The sequence below is a fragment of the Lepidochelys kempii genome, chromosome 3 (genome assembly GCF_965140265.1).
Source record: "Lepidochelys kempii isolate rLepKem1 chromosome 3, rLepKem1.hap2, whole genome shotgun sequence".
Lineage (NCBI taxonomy): Eukaryota > Metazoa > Chordata > Testudines > Cheloniidae > Lepidochelys > Lepidochelys kempii.
Window position 1 is genome coordinate 205,208,317 of NC_133258.1, and position 19,819 is coordinate 205,228,135.

General features: G+C 38.0%; 1 protein-coding gene across 3 annotated transcripts in view; it reads left to right on the forward strand.

The window, feature by feature from the left end:
* Positions 1 to 19,819, forward strand: part of CFAP61 (cilia and flagella associated protein 61) — a 209,966-nt gene that overhangs the window by 15,949 nt on the left and 174,198 nt on the right. For all 3 annotated transcript variants that reach the window (XM_073339783.1, XM_073339782.1, XM_073339785.1), the window contains exons 7-11: positions 4,606 to 4,738; positions 7,846 to 7,999; positions 14,050 to 14,141; positions 15,821 to 15,913; positions 17,604 to 17,791. In XM_073339783.1, coding sequence (XP_073195884.1) covers positions 4,606 to 4,738; positions 7,846 to 7,999; positions 14,050 to 14,141; positions 15,821 to 15,913; positions 17,604 to 17,791 — 660 coding nt within the window. The remainder of the gene's footprint in view (positions 1 to 4,605; positions 4,739 to 7,845; positions 8,000 to 14,049; positions 14,142 to 15,820; positions 15,914 to 17,603; positions 17,792 to 19,819) is intronic.

Sequence of the window (19,819 nt, forward strand, 5' to 3'; positions counted from 1 at the left end):
TCCTGAAAAGTTGGAGAAAAGAGTTAACAGAAAAATAGCCATTGAAGAATGGTTATCAGTATGATCTTCAGAAAAAAGCTTATCAAGTATGTACTGTTCTAAAGGAAAATTATTTTTAGATATTGTTTCAATGGCACCTTATTCCAGAAAAGCTTAACAAAAATTATAAAGCAACTGGTAACTAATGGTGATGAGGTTGTGGATATATTGGAAGCTTTACTCATATTTAGTGGGATTGCTCACAGGTAGAATATTATTGGGGTGAGATTACTAGTCAGATTGGGTCAACAACTGTATGTGGTCTGTTTTAAGGGACCAGTAATAATCCTTTTAGGTCTCACAATTAATATCATGGCCTTCAGTGAGCATAATTCTTCAAGATTTTTTAGTAGCACTATGGCTCTTATTAGCCAGGGATTGGAAAAAGAATATTCTCGCTTTTGTTAATATTTTGATTCATTAGAGTTTTAGGACATAGTGGAAATGGAGAAATGGATGCATTAAATTAAAACACAATAAAGGAGACAAAAAACTAACAAATACCTAGCTTCCCACCTTTCTTCTATTGGATTTTCATACCAGAAACAGCCACTCGCTGTAAAACTGACACAGTTAAACACGCTGCGTTTTAAATGAGCGGTTGATGGTGAAAATCGCCAGTGTAGAGGGCTCTCAACAATTGCAAGAAATACACATGTGCAACTGCCCTTCCTGGGGAAAAGAAGAAAGAAAATAGACTTAAGACTGGTTTTATTATACAACACTTAGCAAATTAGGGCCCTGACCCAGCTGACTTCTGGGAGCTACCACAATATAAATGTTATGTAATAATTAATGGACTAAAAACAAAACAATACGTAATAAACAAGAAAGAAGTGTAAATTAACCAAGGCTTTTATAATGGAAAATATTGCATTGATTCATGTATTGATATTTTTATTTTTATTTTGTAAATCATTTTGAAAAAAAGAAGTTATTTTTTAAATTGCAGGATGGCGCCAATTTTGAGCACTGATCCTGTTTTGTGACCTCTGTTTATAAAAGAAACAAAAACTTGAAGAAAAGGGAAGCTACTATAGTATATCAGGCAATCCTTGTAATCTCTGACCTTTCAATTGCTAGAAGTACAGCATGTAATGATATTTTCTGGTGGTTTTCAAAGGCTGTTTAATAAAAGGATTGGCCTCAAGTTATGAAGGAAGTTGCTGAACTAACAACTAAGAGATTTAAGACCATTAATCTTCTGAGGGATTCGGAAGTTACATGGCCCTAGCCTTATAAAAAGTTTTCTGAGTAATTAATTTACTAAGTTACAGAACATTTTCAAATGTGTTGTAGCACTGTGTGAGTGCTTCGATGAATAATTTATAAGAAATGTGTTGATAGTTGACCACTAGAGGTCACTAGAGACCTTGCAACGAAATAATCACTTACATTGCTTCCAGATGGCAATACATGTCCTAGTTTTGTTTTTATTATCTGAATTGAACCAACAGACAGGCCTAATTGTATCCGCCCCAGCCCTTTATTACTTCATATCTGTATAATACTTGACAGGTTGACATGATGACAGTGTGATAAAGATTATGACTGCATCACCTGTGGGTGTAGTGTGACCACTCTTTGCCAAAAATGTTAACAGTCTTGGGGTACTTTTGGATCTCCAGCTCCTTTTAGATTTCAAGGTAGCAATAGTGGTTCATTCTACTTTTTAAAATCTGTGGTTAGCTAAGAGGTTGTTAGATATTGCTAGTCATCATGCTCTAGTTATCTGCCGTGCATTATACTTGCAAGGTACCTTTAAAGATGGCCTATAAGTTTTAACAAGTGAAGAATGTGCTGGCCCACTTGTTTTAGTGCAGGGGGTTGGTGGGAACATATCACCCACATGCTCAGTGAACTTCAATTGATGCCCATCTTCTCTCAGGGCAATTCATCATGTTGGCTCAAATGTCTAAAGCTTGCCTGAGTTTGCTTCTTGGCCCTTTAGGGACCATCTCTCTCCCTGTGCATTCTGTGACAGCTGAGATTAGCAAATGCACATTTTATAGAAGTTCAGTCATGGAGATTTGGAGGTGTTTTCAATGGGGAGTCCCTAGCTGTAGATCTTATTCCTTCTTGTGGTCCATCACAGCCTGAGTTTCCTGACTCTTAGGGGATAGTGCAAGATGCATCATTTTAGTAAAGCATGTATTTGTTGGACCATTGATGAACTGAATGGTTTGGGTAGTACAGGATTGGGACAGTTTATCGTGTTTATTATGGATAGTTTAATGTTAGATATATTTATTTTGTGACAGGCCCATGGTGATAGGCACATTAAAAAACCAGCAAATAAAACAATCAATAGGTACTGCGTTCCCTGACTGTACTTTTTATCTACATTATTCAACATGCATTAAAATTCTCTTTTAGTCTTGTGCTTCTGATTAAGAACTAGGATTTCAAAAGCTTAATATTGGATTTTAAATGAGAAAACATTAAGTATCAGTAAGTGTGTTAATCTCTTCAGGTATTTCAATGAGAATCTATCTATACACTTTGAGTACTGTAAGACTTTTACTGCCAACAGTGTATGTCAGGCCAAGTGGAGACAGGTTGAGGTAGCTTTCACACTGACAGCAAGTTGAATGTAGAAGGACCAGTAGAAGTAGATAAGATCTGCATCCTGCAAACTGCAACATTATACCTGTGCTGGAGCCTCATTTTGACTTCAGTGGGAATCCATGTGGACTCAGGGGTCTGTCTTTGCAGTAAGTTGCAGGATTGGAGCCTAAGTCTTTACTGGCCCTCTTTAGTTGTACGTGATTTATGTTGAAAAGTTGATTGGCAGGAGTCAGTTAGGCAGAGAAGGGAGAGGAGATTTTGACCACCTTTTCAGGCTATGCCTCCATCTTCAGACATCTGCCACAGGAGCCATGGAAGACAGCACGGGCTCTCCACACAGAAGGAGCTCCACCGAGGAGCTCCTTCCAGTTCTTTGCTGCAGGGCTGACGTGCTGAAACATCCAGCCATGAAGTGGTTCCCCCGCCCAGATGGCTGCCAGTGGGTGCAGATCTGAACAAAGTGACCTCATTTCAGAGCTCCCCTACCAGAGCACAGAGAAAAAGGAGGAAGGGAGTGTAGCATAGGCTAACGTTCAGAAGTAACTTACTGGGCATTTTAGAGGCAATTTCTGGAATGGGAACAGTTTGATGCTAAATCTCCCTTTTGATTGGTCATTTGCTGACTGACACCAGAGGTGAGGAAATGCCCCCATTGCTCACGCTAGCTCACCAAGTCACAGAACACCAACTAGCGAGTAAGCACATTTAATTCTTTTGAGTGAAATTATATAATTTAATGGTCTCTTTCACACAAAAGCACACAGTTACGGCAGATTCTGCACAGGTGTGCTGGGGGGATAGTAAAGGCACAGGGAGCTCCTCCCTGCCCATGTTTGCACCATCTTTGGTATGGCTCCTTTAAGAGATTTCCACTGGCTGAGGATCTGGCCAATTGAATGTAGATTTTTGACAGCCCTGTGTTGTTGTTTTTTTGCACCTGGGGATTTTAGATGAACTGTTTGAGTGTGTAGGCTTGCTTTGTAAATTAGCAATCACTGCCAGCAATACAGCAGAATATTAAAATGAGAAGTTTTTATTTCTTATCTTCAGGTAAGTAAGCATCCTCCTACCTCAATCATTCTCCCATTTTTTGTTTATATTTTGTCATGGTAGTAGTTATGGACCACTGACAAGTACATGATGATGAACCTGACAAGGCTACTGGTTTGTGAACAGTATTTGTTTAATTCCTATGTTACTGTCATGGGTCAGTATACTCCCCTCTGTTGCATAGCAAAATCACAGAGAGTTTGTGGTAAATGCCATTGGATGCACTGCAGCGAAGAGGGTTATTCAATATGTTCATTCCCCATCTCAGAGTGAATGGCAGCCCCTTTTTAACAGCAGTGTGGAATTTGTGTAGTATACATTATTTTTGGCCTGCAGTAACTTATCCTGTTATCAGAGGCGCCATTTGCATCTGCCAATGGAAATATCACAGCAAAGAGTCCGCTATATTGCCAATACTGGAATAGTGGGTCTGGGAAGTTCACAGAGGTGTATAACTAGGCCTGGCTGTTTGAAGATGCCTGGGGTTAGGTTTCCTTATGGATCCTTGGTTTCTGCTTCAGCAGGGGCCACACCTCCAGTAAGGAAAGAGGTAGTCGATGTTTACAGTCACAGCTTCAGCTACATTCATAAGATCTCTTGTTTAAAGTGTTGTAAAGAGTGTCTGTGCTGTAAGAAATAACAGCTATCCAAATTTCCCTTTTCAGTTACCTCTGGTATGCCCAGGAAGACATCTGTTCTTTCATTCTCTGTAGTGCATCAGAGTAAATTAATAAAGAGTTTTAAAAAATATTTAACAATATACACTGAAATGATCAGTCATGTTTGATTTACAACATTCTAAAAATGACAGTGTAATTGAAATCAAATAAATAGTTGACTTTGTATAGAAGTTATCATTTGTCTACACTCTGAAAAACAAATTAGGGAGTGAAGGATCAGTATTCTAGTATTAGAAAGTTTTAAGACATCATTGATTCTGTTTTACAGGGTGGAAGACCATGATGATCTCATGCCTATCTTCATGCATCAGAATGAAATTCTGAGAGAAACCTATGGAGAATACTTCCTTGCAGAGCTGATAGAAGCTCAGGATGAAAAAAACCATGCTGTTGTTTGTGAGGTAGATCCTTGACATGCAGTAGGCTTGGGTATCCTTAACATTCATTATGCTGTATTTGGTAACAGCTGGTGCACTGGTTTCTTGAATAAAAATGAATTAAGTAGGACTAACTATGCCTTAGAAAGCAAAAATCATAATTTTGATGGCCATTTGACACTTGAGAAATTCAGCCCTTTTCTTAGTAAGCTTTCAGTTCTTTCAGGAAAATGATTGCCCCTTTGCAGTGGGTATCTCCTTTAAGGATGGAACATGACAAGTGAATCAGTAATAAATAGTAACAATACTTGGCATTTCTAAAATGCCTTTCCATCAGAAGATCCTCAGTTACTTTACAAATCTCATTTGTACCTCACAATATTCTTAAGAGGATGACAGGGTCACCCATTCTACAGATGAGGAAACTGAGAATAAGCAAATTAAGGGCCCATTTCTGTGGGATTCTGATTGTCTGTGAGGATCCATATGACTTTAACTCATGGTGACCTCATTACGCTTTGAGGCTGCTCACAGCAAGTGCTCACCCCTTTGCAGACTTGGGCCTTAAGTGACAACAAAATCATAATTGTATGTCACCTGAGAACTTTTTTCAGAAAAGAATGGAAATGTATTAATTTACTCTTGACTGAGAGCTCGACCTTGGGCAGCTCTTCTCTGGGAGGCAGTCAGGAGCATCCCTGTCCCTGCCCTTGTGTAGCTAGTAAAAGAGCTAACCAGAATAGCAGCCCCTCTGGTCAAGGAAGCGTAGCAATTACTGCTGCGATGTTTCCACCAGGAACAACTCATTGAAAAGGGACAGGGAGTCATGGTTCTGCCCCTCCTATGCAGAGGCCAGCAGAGTTGGCTGGACATACTGTGATCGGTGATGCATACAGTGATGCATCCAAAGAAGTGGGTTTTAGCCCAGGAAAGCTTATGGTCAAATAAATTTGTTAGTCTCTAAGGTGCCACAAGTACTCCTCGTTCTTTTTGCTGATACAGACTAACACGGCTACCACTCTGAAACGTGAGCAATATGTTACACCCTTTAAAGGGCTGTAGCAGTTTGTATTCACCCTAGCACAACTGGAATGCGCAGGCAGGCACTGCCTTTCGATGCTCCCCCTGGCATCACGCTTCTGAAGCTATGCCTCCAAAGGAGGACTGTGGCTAAATGCCACCGTCTAACCCAGTGTGATTCGTTTGTATATTTTGTTTCTTATTGTAATATAAATGAAGCTACAATTTGGTAGATTTTTCTGAGATAATTGAAAGAGGTGATCTTAAATCAGTTATTGTTATTTTAGACACTTTGCATTATAAATAACCAAATTACATCCACTAGCAACATTAATACTGCATGTGATGACTGGTAACCAAGGATACATAGTCAAAAATATCTCCAAAAGGTAGAATTAGAGATGCTAGAGATGGACAAGATGAGTGAATATTGTAGTTTGTTTCCATCTCCTGATCAATGCAGAAAAATGTATGCTATCTCCAAAAATCAGGAATTAGTTTCTTAATTAAAAGAGAAATGAGAGTGGCCAGCATGAAAGAGATTTTAAAAACCTTGGTATTTTACAGTGTCTCAGAGGCATGCATTTCTAAAAGAACATTCTATTTTACAATATGTAATTGCCATACTTTATAATTCTATGAAGTATTGTAGGCAGATAGGAGCTATAACCTACTTTAACTGCAGAAATCTGCTTCCTTGAGCAAAACAGTTAAAAAAAAATCCTTAAAATGTAATCACTGCAGTTTGAAACCAAGCGGTAAACAATAAGCCATTAGTGTAATAACACATTACAAACAGTTATTTTATAATCTTATAAATAATATATTTCTATCATACATTTATGGCTCAACATGAAACCTGCAAAACGTGCTTCAGGTCTTCATAGTATAGACTCACCAATGCTGCTGCAGATTGGAAAGATACCTCCATATGAACCAAGATAGCTGCCAATTTTCCCTGCAGAGAATGAAGCTGGCAACCTCTTTTTGCACATATGGTAGATGGATTGGTTAATCAGCCTCTGCTGAGCCTTGGGCCTAAAATTACACAGCAGCCAGACAACTGCAGAGACCCATCTTTTGTTCAGTTACGCAAACAAGACAAGCAAACAATCACTTGTTGTTTGGGGAAAAAAATAAACTTTTTTTTTATTTTTATTGAAATGTTGATGGCTTGATAAGACAGCTGGACAAATTCAGCCTTTTATCACAAGATTTTATTAAGTATAGGAGGAAAAATACATATAGTGGTTATATGTTTTATCAGTAGGTTGCATATAATACTAAAAATTAAGTTATCTTCTACCTGCCTTATTTTAGTGAAAAATCAGTGATGATTCTTATTGTCAGTGTCTGTTTCTTGTTTACTATTGTAACTTCCAGGAAAGCTCCAATTCCGTGCATTAAACCAATGTCACATGCTATTTCATCAATGCAAGGTCCTTATCGCTGTCATATCTGCCTGTGCAGTTATTAAGGCATTTGTTGCTTGATATGTCTTGAACTTGAAATTATCTAGTGCTTATAATTACTGTGCTTTCTGTCCCTGAATTAAACCATGTCACAGGGAAATAAAGTATTTTCTTCCATTTAAGAGCACAAAGAAATTTTTACACTAGTGTTTAGTAATTAGGCAACCATTGTGTTTAGCTAGATCCAGATTTTCCTTAACAGTTTTAGATTAAGCAAGAATCTGTTCTGAAATAGCTAAAGATGACGCTTTGTAATTCTATATGTTTTGTGTTCATTTATAAATAATTGTTGAGATACAAAACACCTTACAGACCATAGCTAACAATATTTTTTTATTCTTCCCCTGTGCATATTTAAATCAAGATTATTACATTTTCTTTTACCCTCCTCTGAAGTATCTGGTATTAGCCACTGTTAGAGACTGGATACTGAGCTAGCTGGACCTTCAAGCTGATCCAGTCTGGCTATTCCTATTTAAATCTTTCAAACCCTGGAACAAAGTAGCTTTGTTAGGTGGGATTTAAGATAAAAAGTATGAAGTATATTGGATTGTGTGGCCTTTTCTTGTGCCCCAAATTCATGTCTTTATATAGACTTGCAGCTTTTAAGAGTGTGATAATGTTATTTTGATATTTCAGGATGATGGCACTGCAGTAGGTTTCATGAGTGTGTGCTCGGAAGTGAATATACAACTGCTTCATGACTGTTTTGACCTGGGGCCTTTCCATGGTCTCTGCAAACCACATCCTGATGATATTCTCAAACTACCTCAGGAGCCAAGTATTGAAGCAGGTAAAAACAGAGTAAAATATATATATTCAAAATCAGCTAGGCTACATTTATTTTTAACTTCCAAATATATAATTATTTCATGGGGTTGGAAGGGAACCTTTTGGAATGGTCTAGCTCAACACTAGGCAGGGAGGTCTGAGAAGGTTTGACAGCTGTTGTCTCTGGTTATTAAATGCTTGTCACTGTTGAGGAGATTGGAGGATCTTTCAGGATCAGTAGCATTATATAAACAAAGTTCAAATCTTGGAAAGTTAAAGCATTAGACATGTCCCCCACATGTCATCTGCAACTGGTCTGTTAAGTTAAGGTCTCATTTTGAAGCTGATTCTAATGTCTGAGAATAGTTAGGCAGCTGACCAGTATCATCTCATTGTTTCCTTGTGCTCTGTCTGTTCTGCTTATAGTCTTGTACCTAGTCTCTGACTTGAAGAGTTTATAATAAATCTCTTTGTTATGTGTTTGTACAGTGTCTAGTGCAATGGGGCCCTGCCCTTTAAGGGCTACCATAATACAAATAAATGATAATGATAATAATAAAGTTGGTATATGAATTGCTTGAAGAGTAGAAAAGTTCTCTAAATGATGCACTGTCATCCTCTGGCCTCTCTTTCTTAAGAAGCACTGAAGAGTTTTTTTGCTAGTGTTTGTTTTTTTGCATAGACAACTACATTTTGCTATTTGTTAATAATCAATAATAGAATAAGAATGAGCACTAATAAGTTACCACAATTATCTGTTTCATTGAATGCTTCTAATGCCTTGTCTCAGACCAAAAAGAGGGCCACTGAGCAGCCTAAAACCAGTCACCCACAGATATCCTAGAACTGTCAGCCTCAGGGAAGAAGATGGAGGAAAGAACACACTCCTAGCTATCCTATCAACTTTCCTTTCCCTCCCCTGCAAAGAACCACCATGTTAATAAAGGAACTCCACCATTTTATTCTATCTCACCTCCTTGCCCCTGGAGCTGCTGGAGTGTTACTGCAGACCTAGGTGAAGGACAGTGTTGGGAATACAAATAGGGCTGTGGGAGGAGGAAAAATCATTAGTACAAGTCCACTGTTTGTTGGGAAGCTCCAACCTCTTGACTGTAGTGTGTATGTGGGTCCTCTCTTTCCTAACCTTGCATGCTGGGTCAGCCTTCTTCAGGATCAGTTGGCCAGGTACACAGTCAGCTGAATGGATCTTATAAAGCCATGTAAATTAGGGTCAGGATTGGGTCTTTAAAAGGCCAAATGACTATTTACCAAAAGACACTAAATAACTTAATCTTCATAACTTTAAGAAACACCTTTAAAACAATAAGCTGCACCAGTAAATTCTTAGTAGGTATTGCATGTACGCTTTAAAGAGTTAGTCTATTGTATCTGGCCAAAATGGGCAAGAGGAAAATGGTTCTTGTTGTTTTTAAAATCAAAGTAAAAAAATTAAGCTAGCTTACATTTATTAATACAGTATAACATCTATTACCAAATTAGTTGATATACTAGCTGCTTGGAGGTTACAAAGATTTGTATGCCCTTTATTTGTTGTCATTTTGCATGGTTTCTTTATTGAAAATTTGCTCTTTATTTGGTAAATTTTCCAAAATCTGCACCTCGGTTGATTATCTTAATAAGAGCATTTCTTCCTATTGTTTGTTAGGTATTAGAGTTTAATGTCTGTTAACAGAAAGCTGGTGTTTTAAACAGTCTGTAGAAAACCCACTTCTGCTCTCAGTTAATCAAGTTTCACTTATGTGGCATATGTGATGTTATAAATCTTGTCGATCTCCACTCATTCATAAAGAATGTCAGGAAAAACAGCGGTGATGCAAAAATTTTAATGTAAAAAACAGCATATTTAAAACCAACCAACCAAACAAAAACTTTCAAGCTTTTTTTTTTTAATGAAGTATTCAGGAAAAAAAGGCATAAATCTAATTCCTCCCCTCCTTTCTGTCATCTTTAAAAGTATATTTTTTAAAAAGCAATGTTATATGTTATAGCTTGATTATGGTAGAAATAGAGTCCATTTATAGCAATTGCATCTTGCTATTCCATGGATGAGTCTTTGCAGAATCAGGGTTTACGTACATGCTTGAAATCAACAGAATTATTCATGTGGCTAAAGTTAAGTGCATAGATATATCTTGCAGGATCAGTATTTTTTTTTTGTGTGTGTATGGGTACACCATTTGTGCACTGCTTTGAAAATATGGAACCAAATTGTCTGCTGGTGTAAAGAGAATGAAGCTGTGTTAATTTACACTACCAGAAAATATGGGCCATTATATCTTTAATGAATTAAAAGTCTGAATATTTAAAATGTGAGCTGTACAAGAAAAGCTTTGTTCAGATATAAATAGCTGTAATAAAGAATTTCCAAGCTGTTTAACTTGCTTTGGCCCTTGTACATGGAGACTGCAGGTGGTTGTTGTTTTTCCTTTCAAAATCTAATACTGGGCAATAAAAATGAAAGAGTATACAACATCTATGTTTAACGTAATGTTGATATGCCACTTGCATTTCATTATAATTATAGTAATTTGGCTGTTACTCTATATGGAGTCAGGAATTGGTAGCTAGAACACACTATGATACTGTGGGAATGATTCAAGAGGTTTTCATCAGGCTTCTTATTGAACTGGCTTTTTGATCCTGCTGACTTTTACATCTACCATCAACCCAGCAAACAGAATCTTTTAATTTTCTTGTGGTTGAAGTCTTTCTTACTTCAGTTACAGTAGATAATGTGCTTCCAGATCACACGTTTATGGTACATATACAAATAACAGTGATGCAACTATATTTGACTGTGTTGGATAGAGGAGCCATTAAGGGTTTCATTTTAGTATAAAATCAGAAACAACATATAAATATTGGTATGTAAAGTAGAGGCATGTATTAGTTAACTTCTGACACCTGCAAGCCTGTTTATAATGAGAAATACTGTTGGATTAATCAGAATGACATTTGATCATTTCTATAAAGGTGCCCATCGGTGATACCCCTAGAGAAACCACATATTATGTATAGTATATGCACTTGTGTTTGCCTGCACATTGCATCAACGTTTATTTCTTCTGACAGTGATTATAGCTTTTTAAAAAAATATCATGCTGAATTATTTTAGGCCTTTAAACTCATTATTTAAAAAATTAAATTGCCTGAGATTGTCCCAAAAACTACTTACCTAAGGGAATTGAACTGTAAGTTAGTTAGGTTTCTCAACACAAAGCATGCATAGAGTTTTTTGAAGCCCCCTCCCAGGGCTCAGAAGTCTTCAGATTCATAGGTTACTGTTTTGGCATACTTTATCTTAAAATCTCAAAGAGCTTTTGTTAATTAAAGCTTTTCTTCAGAGACTTCATTTTAAGTATATGAAAAAATGAACTAGGAATATGTCTTTAGGATTTGGAAAGTGACTTTTAAGGAATTTTGATAGCTAATTAACATATATGAAATGGCTTACATATAGGGATCCCAGATTTTATTGTTGTGGGGTTTTCGTGGTTATTTGCTTTAATTTATTGACTCCATCAGTGTTTTTAACTGTTTCTCACTTTAATTAACTATAATCAGTTAATATTTGGTTCCACATATTGAATATAAATTTGGCAATTGCAGCAGGATTTCAAATTATTTAAAGTAACTCACCTTGATATTCTACTGTAAACTAAGGGACCGTTCCTGCAAGATGTTAAGTAATCTCACCTCTCATTGACTTCAAAGGGAATATAGTGTTCATTACCTGGCAGAGCTGGGTTAGAGACTGTTTTTTCCCAAAATTGTGTAATTGCTGTCAAGCAGCTACCCAAAGGCTGCCAGGCACATGGATGGAATGAAAGTAACACAGCAGTCAACTTCTGCTGCATTGATGTCAGATTTCAGTCATGTCCTATTGCACAAATTGTACATGAGTGTAAAATAGGTAAGTCATATGTACATAGTAGTTAAGCCATTACAAATCAAATGCAATAATGCATCATAAACATTCTGAAATTGATTTTGGACATTTTTCTCTGGATTTTCCTGCCATTTAGCATTTTAAATGTCAGGAAACAACCATGGGCCAGATCATCATCTGATGTAAATTGGCGTAGCATTGATTTCAGTGAAGCTATGCCAGTTTACACCAGCTGTGGATTTGGTCCATGTGAATAAAATGTTGGACATGGTGAAAATTGTGAAATCTGGTGTTTATCAGTATTAACAAAATTAACTCTATTGTTCAAATGTATGCTTTAATTGGATTTTACTCGTTTAAACTGTAATCCAGAAACTCTATTTACACAATATTCTCTCTCTCTCTGTATAAATAATACAAATATCATGTCTTTCAATGGCTAAGTATAAGTGGATAGGCAAGTGACTAAAATTAATTGAATCCTATTGCTTTAGTCATCACTTTTCACACCAAAAATACTATTAACCTGTTAGCAATTGACTAAAACAGAATCCCATCATCATTGCTTTCATTACTAGGAATTGAGCTCAGTCAGTGTGCTCAGTGCTGTGTAGACTTTAAAATCTGGTCTCAATAAATTTTAATGTGTGTTGTCCTTTCCTTTCTTGTTTATAGAGCCCTTTCATCCCTTCTTCACTTACCATAGTTTAAAAACTGGTTTCTTTGTATTTATCTGCCGCCTCTGCTAAAATGGGTGTTCATTAAGGAGATTAGCCAGTGTCTGCCTTTTGGGACTGAAAAATACAACAAAGATCCTTTCTAACTAGTTGTCACAGTGCTTTAAAGTAGTTACTTCAGCATCCCGTGGAGAGACTCCTGGCTGGTACTGAAATCATAGGTAACCAAAACCCTGGTTCATACTAAGAAGGTGAAACCCATTGCCCACCCAGCAGCTCCTCTGGGGCTCAAATGTGCTCCCAGATCCATATGCAGATGCTGCAGTGCTTCAAAGGAGCTGCAGCAGTTGTGTAAAAGGATCCTGGAATATGTCTGGTCTGAGCCCCAAAGGCAAGCACTAGCTGCAATGGAGGAGACAGGGAAGTAACAAGATAGGAGAGGCACCATTAACCCTTTTAGACTGCCAGCCAAACTATTGCCTAGGGCCAGAGTTTAAAAATTGCTCAGCATCACTCCCATAAAATATGGCCTTTAGTTTCCAAAAGGTTAAGAATCCGTTTTAAAAAAACAACTGGAATAAAAGTAGTAGTGGGAGAGGAGAGAAGGGAAATTTTCTTATTTCACCAGGGTTTTTTTTTAGTAAGGGGTGTATATAGCAGTTGGAGTAACTAGTTTATAGTGAAAACTAGTGACCCTTGGATTTAAAAAAAGAATGAGACTATTAGTAGACTAGTACCTTCATTTTTGCCTTTTGAGATGTCAAATTTGTCCGACAATTTTTCAAGCACTGTGTGATAATTTCCCATTAAAATACACATTGTACTTATATAGCACCTATAATCACAGGCTCTCAAAGGGCAAATTCTATAAAATGTAACTATAGTCCCTTTGAGGTAGGGAATTAACTATTTTAATTTTATAGATGATAATCATAATACTTCAGATTGCTCTGGCACCTACCATCTGAGGATGTCACACTTCTTCACAAACATTAATGAATTAAGCCTCACAGCATCTCTGTGAAATATTATCTCCATTTTACAGATGGAGAGGCTGATGGGAGACAGGTTAAGTGATTTACAAAGGTCATATAACAAGTTAGCAGCAGAGATGGGTACTGAATGGTAGGAGACAGACTATCCAATCGGTAGTTCAACCATTGACCACATTGTCTCCCTTCAGTTAGAGTCCAAATATAATTTTACATCTAAACACAGTATTAGTCAGGAATGTTTCCAGGTTATCTTTTGTTCAAATCCTCTGTTTTAAAATGACCTCTACAGTTTTGTCTTCAGAGTAAATATTCAGATATGCTGAAGTCTTAGTAAAGTGAATGTAATGGCTCAATCTTAACCATGATCATAAGAAACATCTTAATGGTGGTGTGCTGCTGAGAGTTATACTTCATGTACTGCTGTGATGCTGATGTTTATGGATCCATTTTGTAAGCTGCTTTGATACATTTATTCCTTTTCATTATTCAGATGAAGAAAAAAGCAGCCAAACAAGTCAAGAAGCAGAATCTGTTTTATCTCAAAACTCTGAGTGTATTAGTGCCCATGACATGGATATTCAGGTAATATTACTAAACATAATTCACTGGACATTTAAATAAATGCCATAACTATCAAATGCAGGATGCCTTTTAAATAAAACACTAGAAACATAGTCATAAATTCAGAAGGATAAAAATTGAGATTTGTTGTTGGTTGTTTAAAAACTACATGCAAAAGAGGAGTCCAGACTACATTTAGTCTCACTATATGTCTCTTTACTCACCCAAGTCATGCCTCCCTGTTTACACTGCTCTTTTTAGCAGTGTAGTGTCCCATTGCCTCCCTGCAGGAAAAGACTGGCAGTGGGGAAGGGATCTGGCAACTGGGAGGTAGCGGGGAAAGGCTCTGCCAGCTCTCTGCTGCTTGGATCCCTTCCCTGCAGCAGGGAAAGATTCCAGGAATGCGGAAAGGCTCTGGTGGAGGGAACGCTTCCCCACTGCCATAGTCTTTCCTCGCTGCAGTGAAAGGCTCCAGCAGTGGGGAGCTGTTTAAACCTTTTCCCGCTGCCTCCCCTCTGCCAGAGCCTTTCACTGACACATATAGCTACACACTGCAGGGTGGACACGACATGCTTTTCACTGTGGCATGTTAGCCATATGCACACTATACCCCGCCTCCAATGGTGTGTAGTGTAGATACAGTCAAAGTAGCCTAAGTATCTAGCAACATCCGCTGGAGCTGGGTAAGTACTTAACTATAAACCTGCTTGTCAAAACTGTTCTAATTGCCTGGGTCTCCTGTAATTTTGAAGAGGTCAGACTATTAGGGTCCCTCTATTTCCAGCTCTTTTGCAGTACTTTACAAGAATTCATACTCACCTGTGCAGTAAGGCTCGGGGAAGTTATGAAGTAGTCATTAGGATTAGTTGGAAACCATTGGCATCTGAATTGTCTTGAAGCCTCTGGAAAACAGAAGAGGAAATAGCTAGAATGAAGTTGGCCCTGGTGCCGCTTTGGGGAAGGCACTGCCCATCGACTGGCTGACTAAGTATGAATATGCTTGCATTCTGTAGCGCTATGGGAGCTGGGCACTTTGGCCTTGTCTACATTAATAAACACCATAGCTGTAACTGAACTCCAGAGAAGCTCCGCTGTGGGAGAAGCACTAGTGTAGACCAAGCTTTGGAATTTTTGCCACTATGCTGTAGAATTAAGTGAAGTGGTAAAAATCCCCACGTCCTGTCTATGCTCCATTGTTGCTATCACTGGTGAAGCTCCAGGGATGGTGAATCATAACTATGACATTTACTAGTTCAGATGCAGCCTTTACAAGCCAACGTAAATCTGGTAAGGCAGATGGCAAGGAAGGTGGAGTTAGGATTGCCAGATTCCAGTTTAGTTGCAGTAACAGCCTGACTAAATGAATCCCTATCTTCCAAAGGAATCTGGGATGAAGAAACCAAATGGAATACTCTGGAATGTTTTTGTACGTGTTTTTATTGTCCTTGGTGTTGCAATAAGCTGCCTTTGTCTGCAGACATAATTGGTTTTAAAAGGACTAAATGGCAAGAGTTATGAGCCAGTTATACTATGTAGTGCTTCATAGAGGGGACTTTCAAAAGCGTGCGAGTTTTTACATTGATTTAAAAGGAATCAGAGTTATCAATGAGAGCTTAATATGTCCAGAATTAGTGATCCATAGGAAAACAAATGATTCATGAATGTTAATTTGTATGTGTTACTGATTGCTTTCTCTTCAGATGGACACTAAAACTGAAGATGTCCTTCTCCAAGCCTTGGATATTGTCGCCTCACATTCTAGTCTGAACACTTTCGGTTGTAATGTTTCAGAGGTGAGGGCCAGGTACAATCAAGAGTTTATCAAAATACTCATCATCAGTGCATTTTTGAATGAAATCTATTTTTTGGCACGTGGGCACCCAAGGCTTTCCCATTGTTGCCAACTTTTGCAATACTTGGTATTTTTTTTAAAGCTTCAGTTCCTGGAGCCATGTTATTACAACAGAATCTCAGCTTACCTTTTTTTGTTTTTGTTTTAAGTGAAAGATTCTAGCCCTTGTGGTTCCAGAGAAAAATTTGAAAATGTGTTACCTAAATGCTGAATAACCAGAGGACAAAGAAAAAAGATGCAGTTGTTACTTTTTCAAATCATTAATTTTTGTGGCCTGGCTCAAGACTTCTGAACACTTGGAGCTGGCAAAACTGTTTTCCATGCATGTCTACCTGTGCATATAGAAAGGTGGGCTCTCTAGCTCATAACGGGACAGCAGTAGGAGACCGCATGGGGCCCAGCTGGGGTCAGGTAATCCATAGTTATGTGACTCCAGTAACCAAGAATCCTCGCAGAAGGGCCACATTGCATTGTACCCCCTGACTAGAGAAAGACAGATTCTAAATTTCCTCCTCTGGCAAAAACCTGCTAGATTTCCCACCCAAATCCTATTTATTTGGGCCTTTTTTGGGGACATGTTAAATTCACTTGGAATGAACAGTGAATTTGAAAGTAAATGTCAATAATTGGCTGTTTCTCAACTGTATTGACACTGTGATTTGCTTCCACTCTTTAAAGTGAAATAATTTTTTAAATAAAATCTTTATTCAATATTAGCATTTACGTGATATAGCAGGTTATAATAAATCAATTGACACGATGCACATTGAGTGGATTGATTATTTTAAATACACATAAGGTATGGATATTTTGTGCAAAGTTCCGTTTTGAGACCTATACAATAGTAATCAATTTTAGTATATTGTTAGATTTGGTATTGGATCTCAGGGAGACCACTATACCAAATCTGAATTCTTCCATGCAGATCTAAAAAGAAATTTTTTTTAAGCAACAAAGAATAATATTTATGAAGTGCAACTACTCATACATAGGAAATCATCATTTCTTTAAGTGAGATGACTCAGGTTCCCTTACTATGCCAAACTATGTCGTGATTTATACCCCATGCTACCCCACTGAAGTAATTTGATTTTGTATGGGGTCAAAGTTAGCAGAGAATTTGGCCCATAGAATTTTAAACAATTGTATCTGTCTTCTATTCTTCCTTTCAGTATATTTTCAAAACTAGTCTCTTGTTCTTCAAATATCGCAGTTGTTAATCTCCAAGATGACATTTTCTGAATTGCTCTCATTTTTGTTCTTTCAAATTTTTTTAAACTTTGGATGGAATCCAAATTTTTACATTCGAAAATATTTCCTGAGATTAAATTTCTGTTACTGTTCCACATAGGGACAGTAATGAGAAATATCTGTTCCCAAACATATTGTTGTCTTTATTTCAAACCTCTTACTGCAGGCATTAATCAATTTATAGCCATGCAGAAATTTCATTAAAAATGCACCCCTAAACTTCTAGATGGGGCAGAATGTATTGTGCTGGGTGAAGTACAACCCTGTATTTCAGCTGGGAATGATGTAAAATAAGAATGATGCAACAAAAGACTCATTAAACAAATACACAAAAAAGGAAATGTGGTTTCAGTTTGGTCCCTTGTCTCTTCTTGCTGCAGAAGGAGAGTGTAAACACTGTTTCCAGAGCTGAATTGCCAATAGATGATGTCATAGACACCGATTTGAAAGCCGCTGGGACACCTACCTTAGAGACTGATGAGAGAGATTCCTTTCATCCTGTGTACAGAGGAGCTGTAACTGCTTTCTGTATTCAGCTATTCTGTATTGATGAGAAACATGAAACAAGGCAAGTATAGACATATAGGTATTCGGTTTCTAATAATTTAACAGAAACCTGATTTATTAAGGCAGTTGGGGGAGTGACTCCATCTGCTGCAGTTAAGGTTGAATTAATTTCCATCTAACTGCTTGCGTGCATTCACTCGTAACTTTATGAAGCATTCACCTTCCACTTAAAATTTTTCACACATCTCCTCTGATGGGGTGTCCTATGAGAGAAAAGTTACCAGGTTGCAATACAAACAGCCATCCTTTTGGGGCAAATACTAATTGCAGCTGTGGAACAAGGCTCACATATCCTGTAATGGGGTATATCTGTCTTTTTAGAGTGGAAGGGGCCAGAAGATCCCATGCCAGGGAGCTGGAATGAACAAAGACCCAGGAAATGGCCTGGTAGAGGAAAAGAGAAAGCAGTGCCAGGGAATAAGGAATTGGATGGCGGGAGGTGGGGGGAGGGGCTCCAGGATTCTATTCCTTTAAGGGCCTGGGATCAGGAGCCCTGTGGGTAGGATGTGCCAGGCTCTCCTCTCTTCCAGTCAATCAGGAGGAGCTCTCTGGAGGAGGACAGTATATAGACTGCCCTCTCCTTCAGAACAGGGGAGACAGTGGCAAAAGAAGGAAGCCAGAGTCAGAATGCTAAACTCCAGGGAGAGAGAGCTGTGAGAAGCTCTACACCTTAATACAAATAATAAATAACAATAATATGTGTTTGCTCTGGATCATGTTGATATTTCCATAAGGATACATCTGAAGCACGGAATGTATTTCAGATTTCATATGGAAACAGCAACAATACTGTGCATTGCCTGTTGGATTGGTATCAGTGTTGCATGTTTCCATCAAATGCTTGGTGATCGTGACCGTGAGCCTTAATAGATGAGTGAATGTCCTTCCTTATCTAGATGAAAGATGTCAGATATACAACCTGCAGGCCAGATCCAGCCTTCATAAGATATTTATGTAGCCCACATGACCTATTTGGATGCTCCAGAATCTAATATTTTTAAAGTAAATTTGTAGCCCGGGCGACTGCAGAGTGTAGTCTTCTAAATATGAACTGTGTGTACACAATATTTGCCTGCTAGTGATGTATGCCTGAGTCTGCAGATGTCTTGGAACAATGACCCAGAGGAGTCAACTCCTCTGTTAATCTGATTGGAATGTCAGTTTTACAGTCCCATGATGACACTTGGGTGTCAACTGTAACTATTCGGTCACTGATCACTCTGCAATAAACATGGGTAAGAGGATGGCAGTGAAACACACTGAATTGGAAGTAGGGGATTGAAACTGAGAGTTGCTGCAGGGAAGGAAATGTAGGGGAAAGAATAGAGGAGACTCACAAAGGCCGAGAAAGTGGTGGGAGAGAGGAGGCTGTTGAAGAAAGAGAAACAAAGAGCAGAAATAGCAGTGGTCCTAATGGGAACAGATTTTCTCACTGATTGATGAATGCAACAATAAGCACCAAAATAACAAAATGTTTCATTATTATTTATAGGTCTTATTGTCCCTTTGATCTCTGTGCATATCTCTCACTGACACTGTGCACTATGTGAAGCATATAGTCCTGAATTTATACCCCAGGCCACAGACCATAAACATAGAATTTGACCCTCTCCTTCAAATGAGTGATGCCCTTGATCTAGATGATTGGTTTATCAGAAAACACTCTAAAAAGTCTCCAAGGATGAGGTAGTTTACTCACTAGGAGCTTGTCTACATGGGGAAATGAACAGGCACAGTTATGCCGCTGTAGTTATATCAGCGTAATTTCTGCATCTACACTCATTATTTGGAAATAAGAGAGTGCACACAATGAGTTTACACCAGTTTAACTACAATGGTATAATTATACATTGTAAATATGTTGGTAAATTTCCCCATGTAGACATACTCAAAGTCCACGTTTGTACCTCAGAAAGAATTATAGTATGTAGCAGCTCTGCTAGATTCTACTTCTCCAGGATGAGATCTGTATCACTATGGATTTGACAGATGATTTACCAGAGCCAACAGGTGTTTCCTAGAGATGAAG